Here is a 21,548-nt window from a genome sequence, read left to right as displayed (position 1 = left end):
TCCTTCCACAGCCACCCTGTACGATTTCTATAGCCTGGCAGTGGATTGGTTTCACATCCTTCTGAAAGGTCCCATTCTGCTCCCATGGGAGTTTTCTACCTTTCTTAGGTCCTTACAACAGTATCTGACCACCCCGGTCTTTAATGCATTTATCCTCATGATGCCCTGGTGCAGTAGGGAAGTACTAATCTCCCCCTTTTCCACACAGGGAACTGAGGCACAAAGAGGCTAAGTGACATGCCCACAGTCATGCAGAGAGTTTGTGGCAGAGCTAGGAATTGAACTCAAGTCTCTTGAATCCCAGGCTAACACACTAACCACTAGGCCATTCTTCCTCACCCTCTAGCCACTGGCTGACAGGAACAGGTAGAAGCCCAGGATGGCATGGTATAGTTGGTACCACCCAACAGACCACTGCCATGGGATTGCTGACTTCATCAGTGACCTTCCAGTGGGGTTCATTCTGTCATCTCCTTCTCGGGTGTTATTGAGGAAGAGAAGCCGTGGCATACTGAGGGAAATCATACATTCTTCCTCCCGAACCACATTGGTACAAAGAGCAGTTGTTAGGTTTTCTGTATTCCCTTTCACATTTCAGGTATTTATGCTTAGAACAAGAGCTCTCTTCCCTCTCCTTCCACCCCCCTTTTCTACAAGCAGAGCTCTGATTTTGTCTCCTATGATTTCAGCCTATTGCCATGGGAATTATTCATGATTAGAAATCAGCAGAACGCTGTACGTTTACCACTGTAACTGCGGTGCAGGATCCAGTAAGCTGGGAAGCAGCCAGACCCTGCCATGGGAACACAAATGGTCTTGGGTCACCAAGCAAGTGTAACAACACAAGTGTCTGATCGACTTTGGAGGGAGCTGCGAGCTCCCCCTTCCTCTCAAGATCAAGCCCTGAGCCGTGGCACAGAAGTGCAATGAAAACAGATCAGTAGGTCAATACTTCCGTCTATATTTTAATAAAGTCTTAGGGAGCTGCAAGGCTGTATGTAATTAAAGGGAGCAGCTGGCAGGGAGTGGGGATAAAGTTGCTGAAGAACCCAGTATAAAAATTTAACAAACTGAAAGGGCCATTTTTTGTGATGTGATGTGTGACAAAATTCCTGCCATGCTCCAATTCTCCTGACTTCTCCGCACACCACCTAGCAGCCCTCGGACAGGCGGCTCTTCAACTTTCCCAGAAGGAAAGGAAGGACAACAAGCTCTGCCATGAGCACTGTAAGGACCATAGCAAGGGCCTGGCTGTGTGTTAATTACAGGGCTGCTGCAGAGTAAAAGAGAGGGAGCCACCCAGAGGAGTTCTGGCGAGGTCACAAACCGTGAGAATCCAAAATGATGGTGTTTTAACGATCCTCTAGGTTAGTAGGCTATTAACGGACTGGCAGAAGTTTGGTTCATTAGCTACTACCTGAGCACCCCGCACAGCCCCTGGTCAGAGCCTGAAACCATTACAGGCTTTCTCCAACATCTTGGGAAAATTACCCCCAGCTTTCCCAAAAGCCTTCAGAATATACACCCACCGCCTGCGCAGAGATGCCATGCAAAGCAAAACACCCAGCCCCTGTGCACAGCAACTGACTCTCCCTCTGGGGAGACCTCCACGTTCTAGTCCGTCAAAGAATTTTAGGCAGACACTGGATTTTGTAGGCCTCTCCCTTCCCCCAGTGCTTAAACCCAAAGCTATTGGCATGAAGGATCTTGGTACCCTGCAAGACGATTCCCCACCAGCAGCCTCATCCTGGTTTGACATGACAGCTGGCTGCCACAGCAATGATTCCCCCATAAGGGAGGGCTGGGAGTTCAGGTAGGGGGAAAACGAGACTCCCTCTGCTCCCCGCTGCAGAGCTGGAGATCCTGTTTACATGCACAAGGCCTCCGTCAAGGAGGATTTACTTAGCCGCAATTGTGTTTGTGACAAGAGGCTTGACAACACAATCAGGCAAGATGGTCTCTAAATAGTTTAAGAGGCCCATGTGGTCCCAATGGCTCGGGGTCAAATGCGATTTGCCCTGAAGCTTTTCTTACCTCCCCGTCTCCAGCATGGAGACGAGAGGTCATGGCAGCCATTCAGGGCCTGGAAGGAGCCTCAGTGGGGCTTAGCATCAAAGTCTCACTGTCTGGGTGAATTTGTTAGGTGAAGAATTGATGGAGGTGGACACAGGGGCCTCAGGCCTTAGTTAGGTGGATTACGGCTGCAGTGGATCAATTTCCCCACTCAAGCTGCGGAGAGTTAGCCCAGCTCCAGACTCCACGCTCTGTGTGTGCGTGTGTGTGTGTGTGTGTGAGTGAGAGCGCGCGCGCGGGGTGGAGAAATGATTGGTGGGCAGAGGAAGAAGAGGAGGGCTGTGGTGCATCTAAACTCCCTGGATCTAGCTGAGCCCCTCCAGGCAGCCGGGGCTACGAATTCATTCTGCAGGGGCCAAGAGGCAGAGGATGGGATCAGCAGCGGAAGGTGGCCGGGCGCACGATGGGGAAGAGACTGAAGAGTTTACGGGGTTTCGTTTAAGTGGTGTTTTTCCAGCTTTCCCTCCTGGTACGACTGAATTTCCCCTCCCTTGCCCCCTCAGGCAGGCGCTGAAGAAAGGGCAGAGCTGTTTGTCTGGAACCAGCCAGGCCCCTCAGGAAAGCAGCCCAGGGCACCACTCCGAATGTTGGCTTGGAGATGGGGTTGGAGAGCGGGGGAACAGGGAGGCTGTGGAAGCCGGCGGGGCTCACTTGCCAGAGGCGGGGGCCACTTCTCAGCCTTCCCGTGACCCTGGTGCTGCAGCTCTACCCCTGCCTTTGAGAGAAGCTTTGGGTCCCAGCTGCAGCAGCGCTGGGCAGCAGCAAGGAACTTCCCCAAGCTCCGTTGCAGGGTCTGGAGCATCTGGGTGTGAATTCGTGGAGTGCTGACCCTGCTGCCTACCCAAGCACATGCAACAATTCAGCTGGGAGATCACCCACCATCTTAGGGCCCAGCAAACCCACCATTGGCCTTCCCAGCTCAGCCCAGCATGAGGAGCTTACAGCAGGGAGGTGGAGAACATGGAACACAGGACAAAGGACCCGGTTTAGGATCATTTGCTGGGGCACCTGGTTACTCTGTTCTCATCCCATCTCCGGCTGCAACGAGACCCCAGGATGCCCAAGCTCAGTCACTGTGGGACTTGCCAGGAGGAGACCAGCCAATCAGACAGGTGCTTTCCTGCTTTCTGGAAGTCCATTTGCCCTCTCCCAGCGGGTGCAGCAGGAAGACGCCAGCCCCGTGTAGGCACCACAGCATGCCATCTCCAGGAGCCACTCATGAGAAATCCTCAGCTGTGACATGAACACCACTGCGCACTCCAGTTACATGAACCGCCACAGGACCGGCCCTTTCACGTATATATGAGGATGGACTCCAGCATTGGGAGGTCCTGCCCCAGCATTAGAGCTTGCGCGTCCCGTGATCACAGCATTCAAACAGAGCCTTCCCCTTGAAGGCAGGCTAAAGCGAGGAAATTCCATCTGAAGCCACAGCTACAAACCATCACAAGGCAAGCCAGCCTCTACGCAGGCATGAGCAGGCAGACCTGAACGGGAACATAGAAAAAGAGGAATAGGGAAGCCTTACCTGTGTTACCAGCTCAAACGTGGCCTTCCACACTCATTTAACAGGAGCCAATAGTTTAGAGATAGCGGACCAGAGCTGTTACATTACCCAGATCTGAGCAACGCTGGGGTTCACTCAGGGAATTACAATCTGGAATTCAGCTCTTTGGGGGGGTGATCTCCCCAGAACCCTAGAGGTAGCCCTGCTATCCAGCTTGCTCATGAATTGCCTTTCGTCACTTACATTTGCCAATACTGATTGCCTAAAGCTCCGGGAGGAAGACCGTGGTCAGCAGCTACGTTCCTCTGGCACGCCGGAACGCTCAACAGTAAGGGCTTGTATTTACGTACAGCACTGCGTTTGTGAAGACACTCCTACGTGGCCCATTGGTGTAGTTAATCCACCTCCCCGAGAGGCGGCAGCGGGCTCCTGTCGGCAGTGCTCTGCCAACAAAGGGGTTAGGTCAGGAGAATGACATCTAGGTCTGTAGTGCAGACCTGGCCTAAGTGTAAAACTCAACTGCATGGGAGACAGGGCTTTCTCCAAGGTCGGTCTGAGGCTGTGCAATGGACTCCCCCAGGAGCGAAGGACCATCCCAAACCTCCCCACCTTCCACTCCAAGTGTGCGGTGCATTTCTTTGAGCTGCCTTCTCTAACACAACCACAGAGCAACAGCTATATTGAAACCCACAACCCATCAAACACAAGACACTTCTCTGCACCTGCTTCTTTTGGGAGAGGATGAGAGACCAAATAACCCAGGACAGATGTGTGGCCCACTGTTCAAAGGCACTCAGACAAGGGTGGTGAGAAGCGCAGTATAAGAACCTAGATAGAATAGGAGAGGGGGGCCAGCAAGCCACTCACCTCTTTCTAAATTCACCTGTCAGACAAGCAAAATGAACTGGGACTGCTGAGTAAGACCGCTGTAAAATAGGGATAATGGTACTGACCTACTTTCCGCTCACACACATACACCCCTACACACACCCTGCTCCAAACAGTTTACAATCTAAATAGATAAGACAGAAAGGAAGGTTTATTATCCCCTATTTTACAAGTGGGGAACTGAGACTCAGAGAGATTAATTGACTTGCCTAAGGTCACACAGTGAGTCTATGGCAGAGGTGGGAGTTCACTCCAGATCTCTCAAGTTCCAGGCCAGAGCCTTCACCACAAACCCATCCTTCCTCTCAGATGATATTTTTGCTCAGACTTTCTTTTGCAAGACATGACCAAACTCACTCCCAGCCAGCTGCAGGTGCCACATGGACTGTGCGAATAGCCAGCACCGCAAAAGGCAAGGTGAGGAGGACTAAGGCCCTTGCATGATTTTTCAGCTGAAGTCAGTTATCCCTCCAATTACATCTTTATCGATAGCTCCCCGGGTAGAGGAAGCCACAGAAGCCCATTAATCACAGGCGTGAATTAAGGCAGTTAAATTAAACAGTCGAAAAAGCAGCAACTCTCCCCCAGCACAGCACTGACTGGGACAGGCAAGACCCAAACCACTGACTCCTTAAGTCTGAAGCAAGGTTTACGCTCAGCCGCAGACAAAGCCTATAAGACAGAAAGATCCAAAGCATCCATGCAGATGGCGGAGCCCCCGCCCCGTCTCCAACACTTTAGACATTGAACAGATTCTGCCAAGCCAGACAGATAACCCCTTCCAGTTCCTGGGCTCCCAAAGTGTTTGCACTGTCAAGTTCCTGGGCAAATTTCCAGGTGATAACCGATAACAGAGAAAGACGGGGAAGTGGTTGGAAGAAGGGGAGCGACAGAATTATTGCCATCTCTGCTGAAACCCCAAGCAACTGAAGTAAAAATGTAATTACATTGTTGTTTTTTTCCCCTTGTGAAGTGAATTTAGCACTGGTGCAAGGCGCTGGACTCGTATCCCCACACGCTGGGGAACAGCGACTAAAAAAATAAAATCAAAAGAGCACACAGCTGGTAGTGCGCACGCACCGCGGGCTTCCCCCCAGCACCCGGCTAAGTTGTCTCTGCCTGGCGCTGGAGGGGCCCCCGTCGAGACGAGCTCTTTCGCCATCACTCAGCGCAGGCCCAGCGAGGGTGGGGCAGAGAAAGAAAACGGCTGCTGATTCTTTTGAAGGGGGGTGGGGGGATATTTTGCAACCCTGGCGTGAAACAGATTCTAAATACAAAGCACGGCCGCCTTCCATCCCCGCCGGTATCCACCAGTGATGCCACACGCACATACCTAGATGGGGACAGGCTACAACGCAGGACAAAACAGGCTGGATTTCCACCCCAGAGCACCGCGGCTCAGGGGAAAGGGAATGGTCAACAGTCAGCAAAGCAGCCAAGGCCTCAGTGATGGTCTCTCGTGAAAGGCTACCAGGATCCGGTCAGGAGCCCGCCTGCATAGACCTGAAGCCACAGCAAAGCACCGAGGGCAGGAGAGAGAGCGCCCCAGCGGCCAGACAGAGTCAAACTGTCGGATTTACGGCTCTTTGGGATTTAATCGGCTAACTGATTCTCAATGCAAAAGAGAAAAGCTGCCTGCAAAGCAAACACTGCCCCCACTCCTTTGCCCAGCCAGCCTCTGCTCTGCACACCCTATATTTATGGGGCTGCCAGGCCAGAGAAAGTGATTTTTCCGATATTTAATTTATCAAATGGCTCTTCCCCCTCATGCATCGCGGCAGGTTTTATGGGTCCATAAACAGGCGCTTAGCGCTCTGCCTGGGCCCGGTTGGGGAGGGACCCGCCTGGCTCCAACCGCACTCATCAAGCCAGCGGGAGATTGACCAGCAGCTCCCAAAGCCATCAGCAGCACTGGCATCCATCCCCGAGCCCTGGTGAATAACTGGGAGGGGTCCCCTGCGGGCTGGAGACACCCCAGAGGACAGCATGCTGGTCAGAGGCACATTCGGGCTCAGAGCGGTGGGGGATGGTCTCCCTCTCCCAGCAGGAGTGTGGGGGAGACGGTGAGGTAGCCTCAGAGTTTAGGAGCAGGCCAGGGGCTCCCCAAGAGCGGCAGGTCGGCACACGTGCTTTGATCCAGGACGCCACTGAGCTCGGCTCTCTTCACCCCAGGGAAAGGAACAGCAACTGCCCCCGGGGTTCAGCCTGGTCTCAGAGAATATCCATGGGAAGGAAAGAGCTTCTTGGGGGACAGAGCAAATAGTGAGGATAGGCCCTTACGCTGCACCTCACATCCTGAGTGGCCCCTTGGAGAGAGATTGAGGAAACTAAGGCACAGAGGTCAAGGGAATTGCCTCAGGCCATAGGGGCTAGATCAAAACTCCCAGGTGTGGGGTAAGTGAAGCAGAGAGAAGGCCATTTACGCTTTCCCCATGCCTGGGCAGTTACAGTGGGGTGGGGGCAGGTAGGGATAAAGGTGGGATCTGATGTCACAGGTGCTGGGCCGGATTCCTGGCTTCCTGTGAGAGCATGAGGTGGGGGGAGGAAGAGAGTTGAATGCTGGCTTCGTTCCCCGCTCTGACATCGCCAGTGCTTTGGTTGTGGAGCGTGGGGAAGGGAAGACCGCGCAAGAGGAGAGACGGGGGGAAATGTCCCCCGAGTGGGGCACTGCACGTCTGATTAGCACCCGGCTAACAAAGAAATAGGAGGAATCAGATAAGACTCATCAGCCCATCCAGCGGGGTCTGGTCCAGGACCTGCCCCAAGGGTATTTAATTAGCAGTCACGTGCAGCCGATGGATTGGGTTGTGTACAGTGCTGAGCACAATGTAGGCACTTCAAAAACCTGGCAGGCCATAAAGCAGCCTGGGCCCAGGTTGCCGTGGTCCCCTAAGCAGGAGCTGGGCGGTGCCACAGAACCACCTTCCATCCTTTCCCTCTCAAACTCGTTGCAAGTCACACGTGAAATGAGCTGGGCGGCCTCAAATTAGTTCCTCGCAAATGCATGCCCATGTCACAAAGCCGGAGAGCATGCCACGCTTGGCACTGTTTTCCCAGAAAGTGCCAGGACCTGGAATCAGAAGGACCTGCCAGAGGGCAGGAGGGAGCTGCAGGGACACAGCGGGGAGGAGGCCTGGGAAGGAGGTATCTGAAGGGGCAAGGCGCATTGACGGGGCTGTGATGGGGAGCCCAGGCCGCTGCAGGTCAGGATTGCAGTGCATGGGGGATGCTGGAACCACACCCATCTGTACTTAGCCCCTCATTCCCACGACCACCAGTGTTCCCGCAGAGGGATACATGCTCCGTGGCCCTCCTGAACAGCAGAGCTTGCCCAGCACCGGGAGGGGGCCAGGGGAGCTCTATTTGAACTGGGGATCCTCTGGACACTCAGTCTTATCCTCAATTTCAAAAGGATTCTTGGGGATGGGGACAGGGGGGAACCTCTGGTTTTCCTGTCCGTGCTTTGGAATTTTCAGAGGAAGGCCCAGTTTTATTCTCTCATCCTAGCCCCCCAACACTGGGCATGTGGGGGTGGGCATCATCCCACCATGGAGGTTAAAAGGCAGCTTCATTTTCCAGCCATTCCTTGCAGCGGGGAACCCAAACGCCAAACCTGGGTCCAAAATTTGGAGCCAGCTTCCTCCAAGAATCCAGGGTTTCAGCTCAGCCCACCATGCCTCATGCTTTTTAATCGATGATCGTAACCACAAAGGCTTTCGGAAGAAATATGGACCCTCGTTAACCTCGGTTATGCAAAGAGAACATGGAAAAAATTCACTCATCCCTCTGGACCAGGCAGACTTGACACGACAGAAATTGTTCCACAGGAGCATCTTATTGAGAATATTAATGACACAAATGGAGTTTTAACGCAATAGGGTCATTTCCCTTATCTAAAGAGAAACCCGGACATGTACCAGAGCAGGATGTGATGCAATGGAAGATTGTGAGGGAGGCGGCATCAGGAGGATAAGCTCAGCTTTCCAGGATTTTGGTTTGCTGCTTCTCTATAATATAGTCTCATGTCTAGCTGGGTATCACTGTTTGGAAATCAAGATATTATATTTGAAAAAAAAAACCTAACCTAACCCAACCCAAAAGAGCGTTAGGGCTTCAAGATAAAAATACAGAACCACAGATCCTCAGCTGGTGTAAATGGAAGTAAACTCCCTGGAGTCAATAGGGCGATGCAGATTTGCAAGAGCTGAGATCTGGCCCAGAACGTAAAGCAGTAACAACCCCGAAGAGCGGCACTCTGTGTGGAGCAGAGTTGGAGAAAAAGCAACTGACAGCGCCTGCCAGTTGCTGTGTGCTCTGTGAGTACAGTGCATATTCGCAGCGCTCTGACAAGGTACCCCTCCCAGGAATGCCTGCCTGCTGATTGATGCCATCACCACCCCGCACAATTGACTGCTGCCCGAGAACAATGTACGTGACATCACTAATTCAGTGTCACGACTTCGTGGCTGTGAGGGGAGCTGGGGAGGGCCAAAACTCTTGTATAAAAGAGAAAGAGATTCCATCCCCTCCTCCCTCAGTGTCTTTCAATAGCTAGCAAGTTGTGAGAACTGGGAGTGGGAGGGGGTAAGTGGTTTAAGGCTACTAATGGAAGAGGTCCTCCACAATTAAAGGTTGTAATGTAGGACAAATACAACCACATGGGCAAATTACAGTACGGGTGTCTGTCTAGCTCCATTCTTCTACCGCTCCCGCCCCATGGTACCTGATCGCCCTGGCCTCACCAACCCTTTAACTGGATTAGGAGACCCAGGTACAGCCCAGGAGACTCTGCAAACGAGAGCCCCCATCCTGCAAAGACTTGCGCACATGCTTTACTTTAAGCCCGTGAGTAACCCCACGGACGTCGACGGACTACGTCTGAGCTGAAAAATTAAGAATGCACCCAAGTCTGCACAGAATGGGGGCCAGATGAGGGGTGACTGACGCCACCAGGTTCTCTGGCGCAGTCCCGTACACACAGGGCTGGGGAGTCGGTCTTGTGAAGAAATCTGCACCCCCCTCTCTCCACGCTGCACCCCAAAGCACCATAAGGGTGGGGGAGGCGTTCCAGATTTTTATCAGGTGCATTTGAAACGTTTTAGGCCCACAGAGAGGGCCCTCTTTAGGCACCCGCGTGAACAGTGTGCATTTCCACCTCCTGCCGGGGGACGCGGTGGAATGTGTCAGCTGGATGAGTTGGGTTATTAATATTTCAGAGCCCCGAGATGGGAGATACACCTACGTTCCTTTTTATTTTTGAATTATATGTCTTCTTGGGTCCAATTATAGATTAACGACATTTTATCTGGCATCTGTTTCTCTCCCATCTTCCTCCCCACCCTGAGAAAGCGAGAGAGAAAGAGAAACTAACATGCTATAATCGGCTGCATTTTTAGATGGGGTTATCTGTGCATTCAACCAGTGAAACATGGATAGGGTGATTGCACAGAATGTAGGGAGAAAATGAGACCTTTTTCCTACCAGGGAAATAGCATTGGGCTCTGGGGAAGGGGGACTCCACTGCGGCAAGGAGGGTTAAAATAAAGGGATAGCAGGGAATCCAGGAGCAGGAAGTCTTCTGGCTCCATCAGGGATGCAAATAACCCAGGGAATGGGAGAAAGTTATGGTCGACATTTCTAAGCATCCAGCTGGCTCACTGTCAAGAAAGACATTTATGACCATGGCAGTAAAAGGTACCCGATGCCCAGCTGCAAACCAGTTTCCATTTGGCCTCTGATGCCAGGAGGATACTCAAAGTGCTGTGAAAGCTGCAGTCAGAGCCTGACAGATTTTGTGCAGTGTTAGTACAGAAGAGAGCTCAAAGACGGGATGGGCCATGGTGACTCAACTTCCCCAGTCGCTCCAAGCCCTGGAGCCTTTCCCAAACTGGTCTGTATATCCTAGGGATGTGGCTTTACCAACAAAGTTAAAGAACAGCTCAAACCTTCACTCTAGGCTTGGCTGCTCCAAAGGTGCCTCCTTTCTGGACTGCTCAGCCCACACCCTATGTCCCCTCTCTCCAAAAGCACCTCCCACCTCTTTTATCCAGAAGAGGCAATGAGCCATCTGCCTCAGTGAGTCTGCAGAACCCACTTAACCCTTTCCCAGTTTAGGAAAGCACTGCCAGCCTGTTATCCATGCCTACTGGGGCTATTGGGCCAAGGTTTGTGGCACATTGGCAGGGGAGCCAGGGGAGCAGGAAGGAAGCTTGTACAGCTGTTGCCCATGCAGTGCTTAAGCAGAGGCCTTCAGTCTCTGAGCCTTTTGCCAGCAAAGACTTGAGAAAAAAGGATTTTTGTAAAGATGGTAAACCAATAGCTCGGATTATTCTACTTCTCGGGCAAGGTCTTGGGTTGTTCCTTTCCGAAGCCTCAAAACTTGTGAGCTTAACTATGCACTGAGGAGACAAAAGAGACCATGAGGGGGAGAATTGCTCCCTCACGCCTCCCGCACACTAACACGTCACCACCTTGAAAAGGGGCTTTCCCTGGCCATCCTGCTTGGAGCTCTCAGCACCGTGTGCCCAGGGCACCTCCTCCCCCACGGCCTCTAACTTGTCAGCAAACCAGCCACTCAGCTCTTCGTTCGACTATCCCACCCCGGTACCAATGCCCAGCGCACCTGGGGGACAACTGCATTATGGCCGTCGAATTAGCCATCAGTACTTTTCCCCCCTACAAGCCGACTAAGATCCCACCTCTGGTCCCCTCCATCCCATCAGGCTAAATGGCCTAGCTGGGGTTTGCCAGCAGAGCGATCACAGGTTTAGAAGATCTGCCCGCGGCAGTTCTAGATGGGTTCATGCCACCTCGTCTCAAGAATGGGTGTCAGAGAAAAGGAGCCACACGGTGTTGCATCTTTCCAGGAAGGAGAGCAGACAAAGCCGCTCTGCTCCCTCTTAGGCCAGCAGAGAAATGGTGAGGGGGGAGGGGGGAGCCCCGCCAGCTCAGGCTGCAAGAGGGAAGGGAGGGAGCGTGCGTGTGTGAACCAGCGATTTAGCTCAGGGGAGAAAGAGAAATGAATCAGGCTGAGAAATAGATCACTGGGTCAGGGAGGCGCTTCTCCACGAGGCAGCTGCAGGAAGCAGAAGAGGCTCCAGTGATTTGCTTACAAGTGCATCTCAAGTGCAAAAAAATCAAGCATCAGGAAGCGATCCTGTACTTACCATCCTGCGGCGGTGGCGGTGGCGGGGGGAAATAGTTACCGGGCTTGTCTGCAAAGAAACAAACACAGGGGAGATCAGAGACTCCTCCAGTACTGTCACCAACCCTCCCGCCTCTCCGCAAAGCACTGCCCATGGTTAGAGCATGGTATTAAAAACTTCTCTAGGGTCCTTCACCAAGGATCTCAAAGCTTAAGCCTCACATCCGCCCCTGGGGATGTAGGCCCAGAGCGGCTAAGCAACCGCCCCCAGGTGACAGAGCAAGCCAGCTGTAATCAGGAGGAGAATCCAGGAGTTCTGGCTTTGCTGCTGAACTGCAGATCCCAAAACATCTTCACGAGACTCATTTGGCTTCAGACCTGATGATTCAGAGTTTCCTACCGAACTGAACCTCTGTGCCAGGCAACACTGACGAACCAGGAGCAGGCATTGCGAACTGGGGCTGTATGTCAAACCTGGCTCTGGCAAAGCCTTTCCACCATTCAGGGAGGTTATTTCTTGCTGCCTTGGGCAATTACATGTCATTTCATCAAGGCCACCCAGCTCAGCTGTGATGCAAATCAAACTATTTATTACCTATCGCCCAAGAGCCTCCCAAGACACCAATTCATCAACACATTCAAGTTGATCAGCAACACGATTTTGAGAGCCACAGCCATGCATGCAAGGAGGAGGCGTGGCAGGGTGGTGGTGGGGAAAACAGTAAGACAAATGGATAGCCTGAGCCATGGGGAGATGCAAGATGCAGACCATGTGACTGAAAAGGATCCTACAGAATTACGAACCGAGCCATGGGGAGAGAAGCCTAATAAGTTACAAGCCCTCCCTCTGAAAATAAATCAGAACCTGATGGACAGAGGGGGCTTCTCCAAAATGCATTTTGTTAGCTCAGGGGCCTGCTCCCTTCATCCCTGCCTATCGTATTTCCCCATAGAAAACATCTTCACCTCCAGCTCCCGAATTAGGGTGGAGCAATCTAGTTACCCGCATCTTTCGCAAGTGGCTTGCCCAAGGTCAGAAAGCGAGACTAAGGCAGAGGTAAAAATTGACCCCGGGGCTCCCGAGGGCCAATCCAGTGCTGTAGCCACCAGACTGTCCTTCGAGAAACACTGTCTGGACCCTGCCCCATACAACGCTGGTTTTTAGCTACCGTTCACAGAGCCCTAACTGCACTCAGCTGGGAGACGCTAGCATTTCCGGATGCCAGGGATTTGTTTTCCCGGCCTCCCCATCTCCCACGTGCTCTCTCGCAGCAATCGTTTGAGACCCAGAGAAGTTTCCTGGCCAAGGGTACAGCAGAGGAACATTTGCTCTGAAGGCTTCAGAGGAAAGCCGCAGCCTGACGGATTTCTTCTCTCCGTGCTGTGTAACCAAGCCTGGTACCGAGGAGATGCTGGTACGGAGTGTTAGACACCTGTGCTGAGACACGCTCTGAGTGGACCTGGCAGAATAACGGAGTGGCCCGTACTTGCCACTAGCCCAGACTCTGGTGTCAGTCACCACCCTCAGCCGCTCGCTCCCCAGAGCCAGCAGGACCAGCAACCAGGGGAGGCCTACGCCTCCTTGCACTCACACCAACTCTTGCTGACCTCTGGAGGAGGGACAGGGAAGAGAACAGGGATCCTGGAGCCTCTGGCCATCAGGCACACCCCACCCCAACAACACGCACGGAACAGCAGAGAGAGGGTGACGGGGAGCAGGGGATTAAGTGTCTTGCCCAAGGCCAGCCAGTGGCAGAAGCAGTCGCGTGGTATGGAGCTCACAGAAGCTCCTGGCTCCCAGCCCTGTGCTCAGACCACACTTCCCTTCACACACAGCCCTGGCAGAACCGTGATCACAGTAGCTGCCTCTCTCCTCCCTTCTAACAGCTGCCCTGACAGTTTCTCCTGTGCCTGGACCATAGGGCCCCAGGCAGGAGGAAATGCAGCCCCTGCCCAGGAAGGGGAGCCTGCATTGCTGGGGGGGGAAGCACGGGCCAAACAAACCACACTTCAGTTTCTTCCTCCAACAGCTGGGCTCGGGCAGCAGCTCTTGGGAGACAGAGCGAAGGAGGGGCTGGGACTGAAAAGGAGCAAGGATCCCAGCTCTCAGTCACACCCATCTCCGCTCCAGTGCTGGGCAGCACTGGGTAGAGAATGGGCCGTGGGAAGGGTTCAAAGAGCAGCAGGACAGACCCAACAACAGGCCGGGAAAGGAGGGAGACCGGGCAGAGAGTCACTGGCTCAACTCGGAGACACCGACTGACCTTTAGGAAGAGATGGCAACACCCAGGAGAGGAGGGGGAATCCCAGCCTGTGGCACATGGTGGCTATTGGGATCTAGGCTCGGACTGGGAGGGACAATCAGGAGTCCGGATTTAAAGCCCCCGCCCCCCCAATACTCACAGATCCCCTCCCCCTCCCACCATAGACCCTCGATGCCCAGGGACACCTACAGTTATTGAGGAAAAGCACCACAGCGAACGCCAGGGTGGAGGTGGCCAGGAGGATGAGGCAGATGTTGCAGGGGATCATGAAATAGCGCACCACCAGGGAGACCTGGTGCTGGTACATCCGGTCCCGCTCCAAGGGGCCGGGCGCCATGGGGTACTGGCAGGCCGTCATGCCGCTGCTGGCATGGGCCCAGCCGTCCGCTGGCACACCCAAGGCAGAGGACCCAGCAGGGGTGCAGGAGACCCCCCCCCTTCCTCTTCCGGAGCTGCAGGGAGCTACGTTTCCCCAGGGATTCCCATCCTCCAGCTGGCATGTATGGACGGGGTGGGCTTGGCTCACTTGCAGGAGGAAGAGTTTATAGCCACATACTCCATCTCTACGGCCTAGGCAGCGCCGCAGGTGTTAGGACCCAGGGCCCGACCTGGAGCCCGAGGGGCCAGTCAGGTAAAACTCCGGAAAGCCTCGCCCAGTCTCAGCTTCACAAATCCCCTTGGAGCCAGAGATTGCAGGTGGGGACCTGAGGATCAACATTAACAAACAAAGCAAACAACTCCCAGGGACTCAGAGGATCAAAGACCTCCCAGCTTTTGAGCCCCAACCTGCCAGGGGCGAGCACTGGGGGAAGAAATTCGGATGGGCAGCGATGTCTCACTGGGTCACCCACCCAGCTGCGGGAGCTCTGATTCCAGAGAGAGGGGCCTGCCCCCAGAAGTGGGAGAACTTGTCAAGGACACACAAGCAGGACACCTCCACACAGAAGAAAGGTCCCTATTTCGGAGCTGCTCCAGATGGGGGTGGCTGCCCCGTTAGCACCCCAAGTTCAGGTGCTGGATGGGTCTCGCTGCTGGGATGCTGAGTTTCTTTGGTCCATGTGTCTGACTGTAAAGCATAGACGGACCCAGGAGTGCCAGTCTCTGCCCCTGCCAGCTGAGACCCGCTGGCCAAACACAGGGGGCTTAACTAGCAGTTTGCCCACATTCCAGCCCAGGGCAGATCTCCTGCCACACTTCCCTCTTCAAAGTGGTGGTAAAGTCCATCCCTGCTCGGCTCCGGCATCCTAGACAGCTGCTGGCGAGCGGCTCTCCTCCTCCGTCCCTGCAGCAGCCAGCTCCTTCGCACCCCTCCGCCCCTCCTCAGAGCTGGGACTTCGGGAGGGGGCCCGGGCTTCGCTTCCCCTCCTTCCCACACCACCTGCTCTCAGAGCCTGCCCGCAGAGAGCACGGCGACCTGACACAACCACGCCGGCTGGGATGGGCCAGCTCCCCTCCTCACGCCGCTCGGACATGCCCGTCCTGCCAGGAGAGATCCCGATTCCTCGCTGAGCCAGGCATCAAGGGATGCACACCCGAATGCTAACCGAGCCACCGGGGGCGGCAGCAGCGCGGGTCGGTGGGTGGGAAGGAGCGGAGCTTAGAGACCTCGTTCCAGAGCCCGGGGCTCTCGCTCGCACAGCGGAAGGTTTGTGCAGCCCAAAACAAAAAGCAACTGTGTTGTTACCTCCCTCGCGCCCAACTTGCTTTATCCGCTGCCAGCGCCTAGCTGGGGTTGGTGGGTGGGGCGGGGGGAGAAGGCCGGGAGCGTGTTATTGTTCGGTGCCCCTCTCCATCCCGGGCTTTGCACTGACTTCATGCACCCCCGTTCCGATTCCTCCGGGCGAGCTCGCGGGGGTAGTGGGGCATCCCTGGGAGAGCTCTGGCGAACGCCCAGCGTCCCTTCGCAACACCATCAAACCGCCCCCGAACAGGAGAGCGGTGCGGGGAAGCGAGGAGGGAGGCGGGCAGGAAAGCAGCCCCGGCTCCAGGACCAGCAGCCAGCCAGCGCAGCGAGAAGCCAACTCAAACAAAGGCAAGGAGGCTTGCGGGAATTCTCTGCCCTGGCTCCTCGGGGGAGTTCTTCGCAGGCGAGAGCACAAAGGGAAATGGGGAGGGGGCCCTGTGCACCTCAGCTCGGCTGCTCTGCCCCCACCCCACGGCTCCGGAGCCACAGCCACCTGTGTGCAGCTCCACGGAGGTGTGGGGCTGAGCCGGGATCGACCGGGAGCTGCTGGGATATTCTGCTCACTTCTGTGTCTCCTCCCGAGAGCATGAAAAGCAGGAAAAAAAACCCCTCCTCCCCCCCTCAGCTTTCCATTCGAGCACTAAAGATGTGGAGAGGGGCGGAGACTGCACTGTCAAAACTCATTATGCCTCCCCCTGAGCAGCGTGCTCCTGCCCCCTGCGCCCCCTCCAATCCCGCTGGAGGGCTGTGGGGAACGGGAAGCCTCCCCCGCTGTGTGGGGAGGGGAGGGGCCCCGCTCCCCCCTCGTGGCCTGAGACCCCAGAGGAGGGAAGCTTTCAAGACACAAGAGCATCCGCAGAACAGACTGGCTGGCCCTGCGAGGGTTCACGCGGGACGAATAAAAGCCCCAGCCCCTTTGGGCCCCACCGCGGGAGATTTCTGGCAAAGAGAGGGTTAAGGACAACGCTCTAGGCCCTGGGCTCAGTAGACTCCCGCTGAGGAATGCAGAGCCCCATCCCAAGCCCAGCAAAAGCAAATGAGACTCCCCCATGGCGGCCAGTGGGCTTGGGATCAGGCCCGTTAAGCTGCGGGGCTGGTAAAGACAGAGGGTCAAGCGGGTAAGCGGCTTCCCCAGCAGGGAGCGCATGGGTTCCATAGGGCCCTGGCTGGAGAGGAGAACCAGAGCAAGCACCCAGGGTCCTGGCAAGAAGTTTCCACCTGGCATGGGGGATTGGGGGTCAGGGAAGCAGCAGAGGAGAGAGTGATGCTTCCGCAGACCGGAGTCCTGAGCCAGCAAGCAGCTGTGCCTCTGGGGATCGTCATGCACCTCCATGTCGCCACCACCCCTTGGCAGGACGCCGACGAAGCACGGTCACGGCCTAAGCACCAGCACCAAGCATAATGCTGCCACATTAGACACCGGAAAGCCGCCCGGAGACGAGCCGGGCTTTGGGCCAGAGGGGAGTCGGGACCAAGAGCACGACACCATCGGTGAAGTGCCTGGGACGGGAGCAGAAGGGAAAGAAGAGAGTCCCCCCCAGCCCTGGAGCAAAATGGCCCCAGCGCTGGCTGAGGCCCACGTGTCCTAAAAAACAACGCCGGCCAGATGCAGTGGGGGCGATGAAGTCAATGAACCGGCTCCCGTTGACTTCACCCTCCCTTGGCAACACGGCGCCCGTCCAGTCGAGCGCCAGCCCCTGGCGGAGGGCAGCAGTGGCAAGGTGCTGCTATGACGCACACTCTCTCCAAGCAGGTTATTGCCACCATCGACACCATGGATCCGGGGCGCCAGGACCTGCCACGATGCTAATTCCAGCCCACAAAGCTTCTCATCAGGCTGAAACAGATCCCTGGGGGTGGGGGGGAGTCACCCCACAGGGGGAAGGCTCCCTGGGGCTCTGACCCTTTGCAACGCAGCTGGGGAGGAAGGAGTCAGCCGTGAACACAGGCACCTGGGTCAGGGGGCAGCGCGCGGTCCTCGTGCCACGGCTCAGCTGACGCTCAGCCGACGCGGGAGATGTTCTGTGCTTCAGGCTCCACGCAGGGAGGGAGAGAGGGGCATGGAGATCCCCCCCTGCCACGCTGGCAACTGCCGTCTGCTTATCCTGGGTCCCATGCTGATTGTGCTGGCGGAGGGAGGGGTGCTTATTGCAGATACAAAGCAGGGGGAACCAGGGAGGAAGGGCTGGCTGGTGTCAGACTTGGAGGCCTCTGGCAAAGGCAGCTTCTGAAATACGTTCCGGCATCTCCAGCTTGAGCTGCTTTCCATCAGGCAGCTGTCGCAGCCAGGGAAACCAGATAGCTTCTCCTCTGCAGCTGCCAGCCCGTGCCGTGGCCTGCTCCGTGCCCCATGAGGCAGCAACGCTGCCCCAGCTGAGCCTTCCACCACCCCCTGCCAGAGCTCCACTCGGGAAGCCTTCCCGAAGGCAGGGCTATTTTTAGTGCAGCAGCCTTGGCAGAGACCGGGAACGAGGGGGCGCCTGAGCCCCACGCTTCCTCTGCGGAGACGCCTGGCTCCTTAGTCACCAGAACGTCAGCCTCCCACCAGCCTGAAAGGGAGGTGGGGTGTCCCCCTCCAGCTCCAGCCTGCCTCTCTGGGGCTGACCCCCTGGTCACCTGGGCGGTTTATCGGGGGGGGAGGGCCACACCTGTCATGCACAAGGACGAGCAGATTCCAACCCCCCTCCTCTTCAGTGCCCAGCCAGCAGCCAGAGGAGCCTAAGCAGCTCCCTGCACGTGGCACACACCACGGCCTGGAGGTCAGGGAGGAGGCAGGTCGAGAAAGTTAAGCTACAGCTGTGGGCAGCTCAGGGAACTGCCTTAAACCCACAGACCAACCCTAGTCGGCTCAGCCACCTGCAGGACTCAGCTGTGCTGGGGACAGGAGACCGAGGTCTCCCCACTTCTCCCCTGGTCGCTGCTCCTCCTGTGTGCTCAGGGCCAGGCCTCAGCCCTAGCCCCCTTGATGCTGCGACACGGAAGAGCCAAGCCGCTCACTGGACGGCCACGCTGGCCCCTCTATCCCGGCTCCGAACGGAAAGGACAAACCCCCAGCAAGAGGAGAACGGGATTCGCTGTGTCCCTCGGCCCGGCCCCCGAACGCAGGGATCGATCCTGCCGCCGCAGCGCACGCTGGGCACCAATCCCAGCGGCACGCACCCAGCCGGGCCATGGGAAGGCTCCAAGGACCCAGCAGAGCTGGCAGCAGGAAGCTCCCTTGGAACGAGGACGAGGACAGTGAGCGAGATGGGAAATGAGCGGGCTGGGAACCAGTCCCCTTCCACATGGAGACGAGCAGCCAAGAGCCTGCTCCCGAAGGAGGCAGGGCTTAGGGTGGTGGGCTGAGACCCAACCCCGCAACTCACTCCAGAGAGCACAAGGGGAGCCTTTGCCACCTGCTCTGCCTTGCCGCCACACACAGATGCCTTTGCTGGCCTGAGGGAAGGGCTAGATCCAGTGAGTGCCCTGCCCCTCCCATTCCCTCTGCTCCCCCCGCCCCCCCACCAAGTGTGCTTCAGAAGCATTAAGGCATTTCTAGTGCTTTAATTCTCTGCCCAGCTCAGGTCCGAGACCCTTGACTCTAGGCACCCCGCCGAGGGGGTTCTTGGGGACCCAGATTGAAACCCAAGCACCTCCCAAAGCAGGAGAATACGCTGGTAGTTAAACACACCAGGCTCCTGGGTCCTACCCCTAGCCCTGCTCCAGGCTCCTGCTGGAACGTCAGGCAAGTCCAGCCTCTGCAAAGCGGGGAGAGAACGGGCCTTCCACGCTGCCCAGGGGCATTGATGGCTGGGAGGGAGCAGTAATACTGAAAGGCCTGTGAGAACTCAAGGAGGAAGGGGCACAGGAGTGCAGTGTATTGTTCTGGGATGCAAGCAGCATTCACTGCCACCTGCCACAAGACCACTGCTAGGCTCTCCCCCAGGCTGTCAGCACAGCTCGGATTTCAGAGGCCAATCCGCCTGGCTAAATCCAAAGGCTTGGCTGCAAATACAAACAGTGCAAGCAGCAAGCAAGGCCATTTGCGTAGCCCTCTTTGCATGTTTCCATGTGCACATCAGGCACACCATTCCTCCCTTTCTTCCAGGATTTTCAAGGCCTCTGTCCCCAGAAGCCTTTCGGGGGCCACTTTTGGGGGCAGAACCACACCATGCCGGAATCACCTTAGCTCCCTGGAAGCGCAGGTTCCAATCCCAGCACCGAGAGCTCAGCTCTTCCTCCTTTCAAGGGGGATGAATTAATGCAGTTGACCCCAGGCAGGTCTTGCAGAGGAGACCTTACAAACCAAGCCCCAGCCTGCTCTACGGCATGGTTACACACCCCATTGTGTATGTGTCCGAGTTTCCCTCTGTGTACAGGCCAAAGTCTCATCCTCAGTTCCCAATCGCTCTGTGCTGGTCACCCATCCATCCCCTTTGCCGCTGCCCTCCACCCCAGAGGTGGCTGCATTGCCGCACAGTTACATGGATATAGCCATTCACAAATTACGGGATCCTTTCCGATCAACTATGAGCACCCCAGGAAAAGCGTGCTCCCTGCCCAGCGCCCTCTGCTGGTCTTCCCTGGAACCTGCACTTGGAGTTTTCCATTAGGCTCCTCCCGCTCCAACACCGAGCGTAGGGGGGGGGACAGAGCAGAAAAGATGAGCAGAAATTAAAGAGACAAAAATGCTCATCAACAGGTAATATAGCTCTGTCAGATTCTGAGCCCTTCGCTGGTCTTGCTGCAGAAAAACAGTCAGGGAGATCCTGCCAGGCAGCCCAGATACTGCACATCCTTTCCAATCTCTGAACAGCCATTTGCAGCTAAGGGACGGGGATGAGAGCTGAGCGCCCCCCGCGTTCCCCCATCAAGAATTGGCTTCCTCCAGCCTGGGGGAGGGAGAATGCTGAAAACTTTGATATCCTCCACACACGCACTCCTAACTTCACACGGGAGGGTCCATTTCAACCCCCTCTAGAGCAGCTGCAGGAAGGATCTGAGACGGCCACAGCTAGGACAGTTTGCAATGGACCAGTGCATCCCCCTAGGAGAGGAGGCTCGCTAGGATTTATGGGGACTCTAAGCCCCTCTTGCCCCAGACTTCGGGAGCAGGGGCGAGAACCCCCATCCCTTCACTGGGAGGTCACAGTGTAAGAGCATCCCCATAGACTGCTCCTGCTCTACTCCCAGCCAGCATCAGTGTCTTGGAAGTAGGCTGCAGGGCTTCCTGGCAGCGGTAGGTCAATTAGCACCACTGGCCGGCAGGGAATGAGCCCACCAGAGGCCCCAGGGCGGCTGGGATGGGGACAGCAGCATGGCGTTAGGCAGAGGGCTATTTAGAAGCGAGGAATCAAGAGGGCACACTTGGGACCCGACAGGAGACAATGCAGCAGCCGCTCACTCTGGCCTTGGTCTCTTCCCTCCTGACCTCGCCCCTCCAGCAATGAAAGGGCCCCAACCGTTCCCTTGTCAGGGGAGAGCCAGCCACCCAAATGGGACCATTGTACACTCAGAGGGGCGGGGAGAGGTGTGGGCTGCTCTGCCCCAGCCCCCCCCCACATGTGGAAGAGGCTCCGGCAGGGAAGGGAAGAGCTGAAGGGGTATTTCAGCCTGAGAACACCCCCAATTTCAATGAGCAGAACTCAATGAGAAGGGGCCAGGACGAAAGGTCCCAAAAGGGCAACCCAAGGGGGAGTAGGACATCCCCCCACACCCCCGCCATTCTTAAACTGCCACACGGATGTTCCCCTCGGCTGCATCGTTCCACGCTAATCTTACATGACACCTGTCACCATGTTATCCAGCCACCTGCCTCACGCACCCATCCCTCCTCAACCCCAATCCCCACGGCGCCCGTCACTGTGATATCTAACCACCTGCCTCACATGCCCCCCACAGCACCTGTCACCATGGTATCCAGTTACCTGTCTCACACACACCCCCAACCCCCACAGCGCCCATCACCGTGGTACCCAGCCACCTGCCTCATGTGATCTCCTTCAATTC

The 21,548-nt window shown here is 56.0% G+C and overlaps 1 protein-coding gene across 7 annotated transcripts in view; it reads right to left on the bottom strand.

Annotated features, from left to right (window-relative positions):
• Window positions 1-21,548, bottom strand: part of AGRN (agrin) — a 223,530-nt gene that overhangs the window by 97,783 nt on the left and 104,199 nt on the right. For 5 of the 7 annotated variants that reach the window (XM_078849301.1, XM_078849297.1, XM_078849299.1 and 2 more), the window contains exon 3: window positions 11,635-11,682. In XM_078849301.1, the coding sequence (XP_078705427.1) occupies window positions 11,635-11,682 (48 nt within the window). Of the gene's footprint in view, window positions 1-11,634; window positions 11,683-14,065; window positions 16,130-21,548 lie in introns of those variants that run through there. The other 2 variants (XM_078849300.1, XM_073316443.2) reach the window with 1 other exon arrangement.

Source organism: Lepidochelys kempii, chromosome 18 (genome assembly GCF_965140285.1).
Source record: "Lepidochelys kempii isolate rLepKem1 chromosome 18, rLepKem1.hap1, whole genome shotgun sequence".
Taxonomy (NCBI): Eukaryota; Metazoa; Chordata; order Testudines; family Cheloniidae; genus Lepidochelys; species Lepidochelys kempii.
This window is presented reverse-complemented; position numbering and strand designations above follow the sequence as displayed.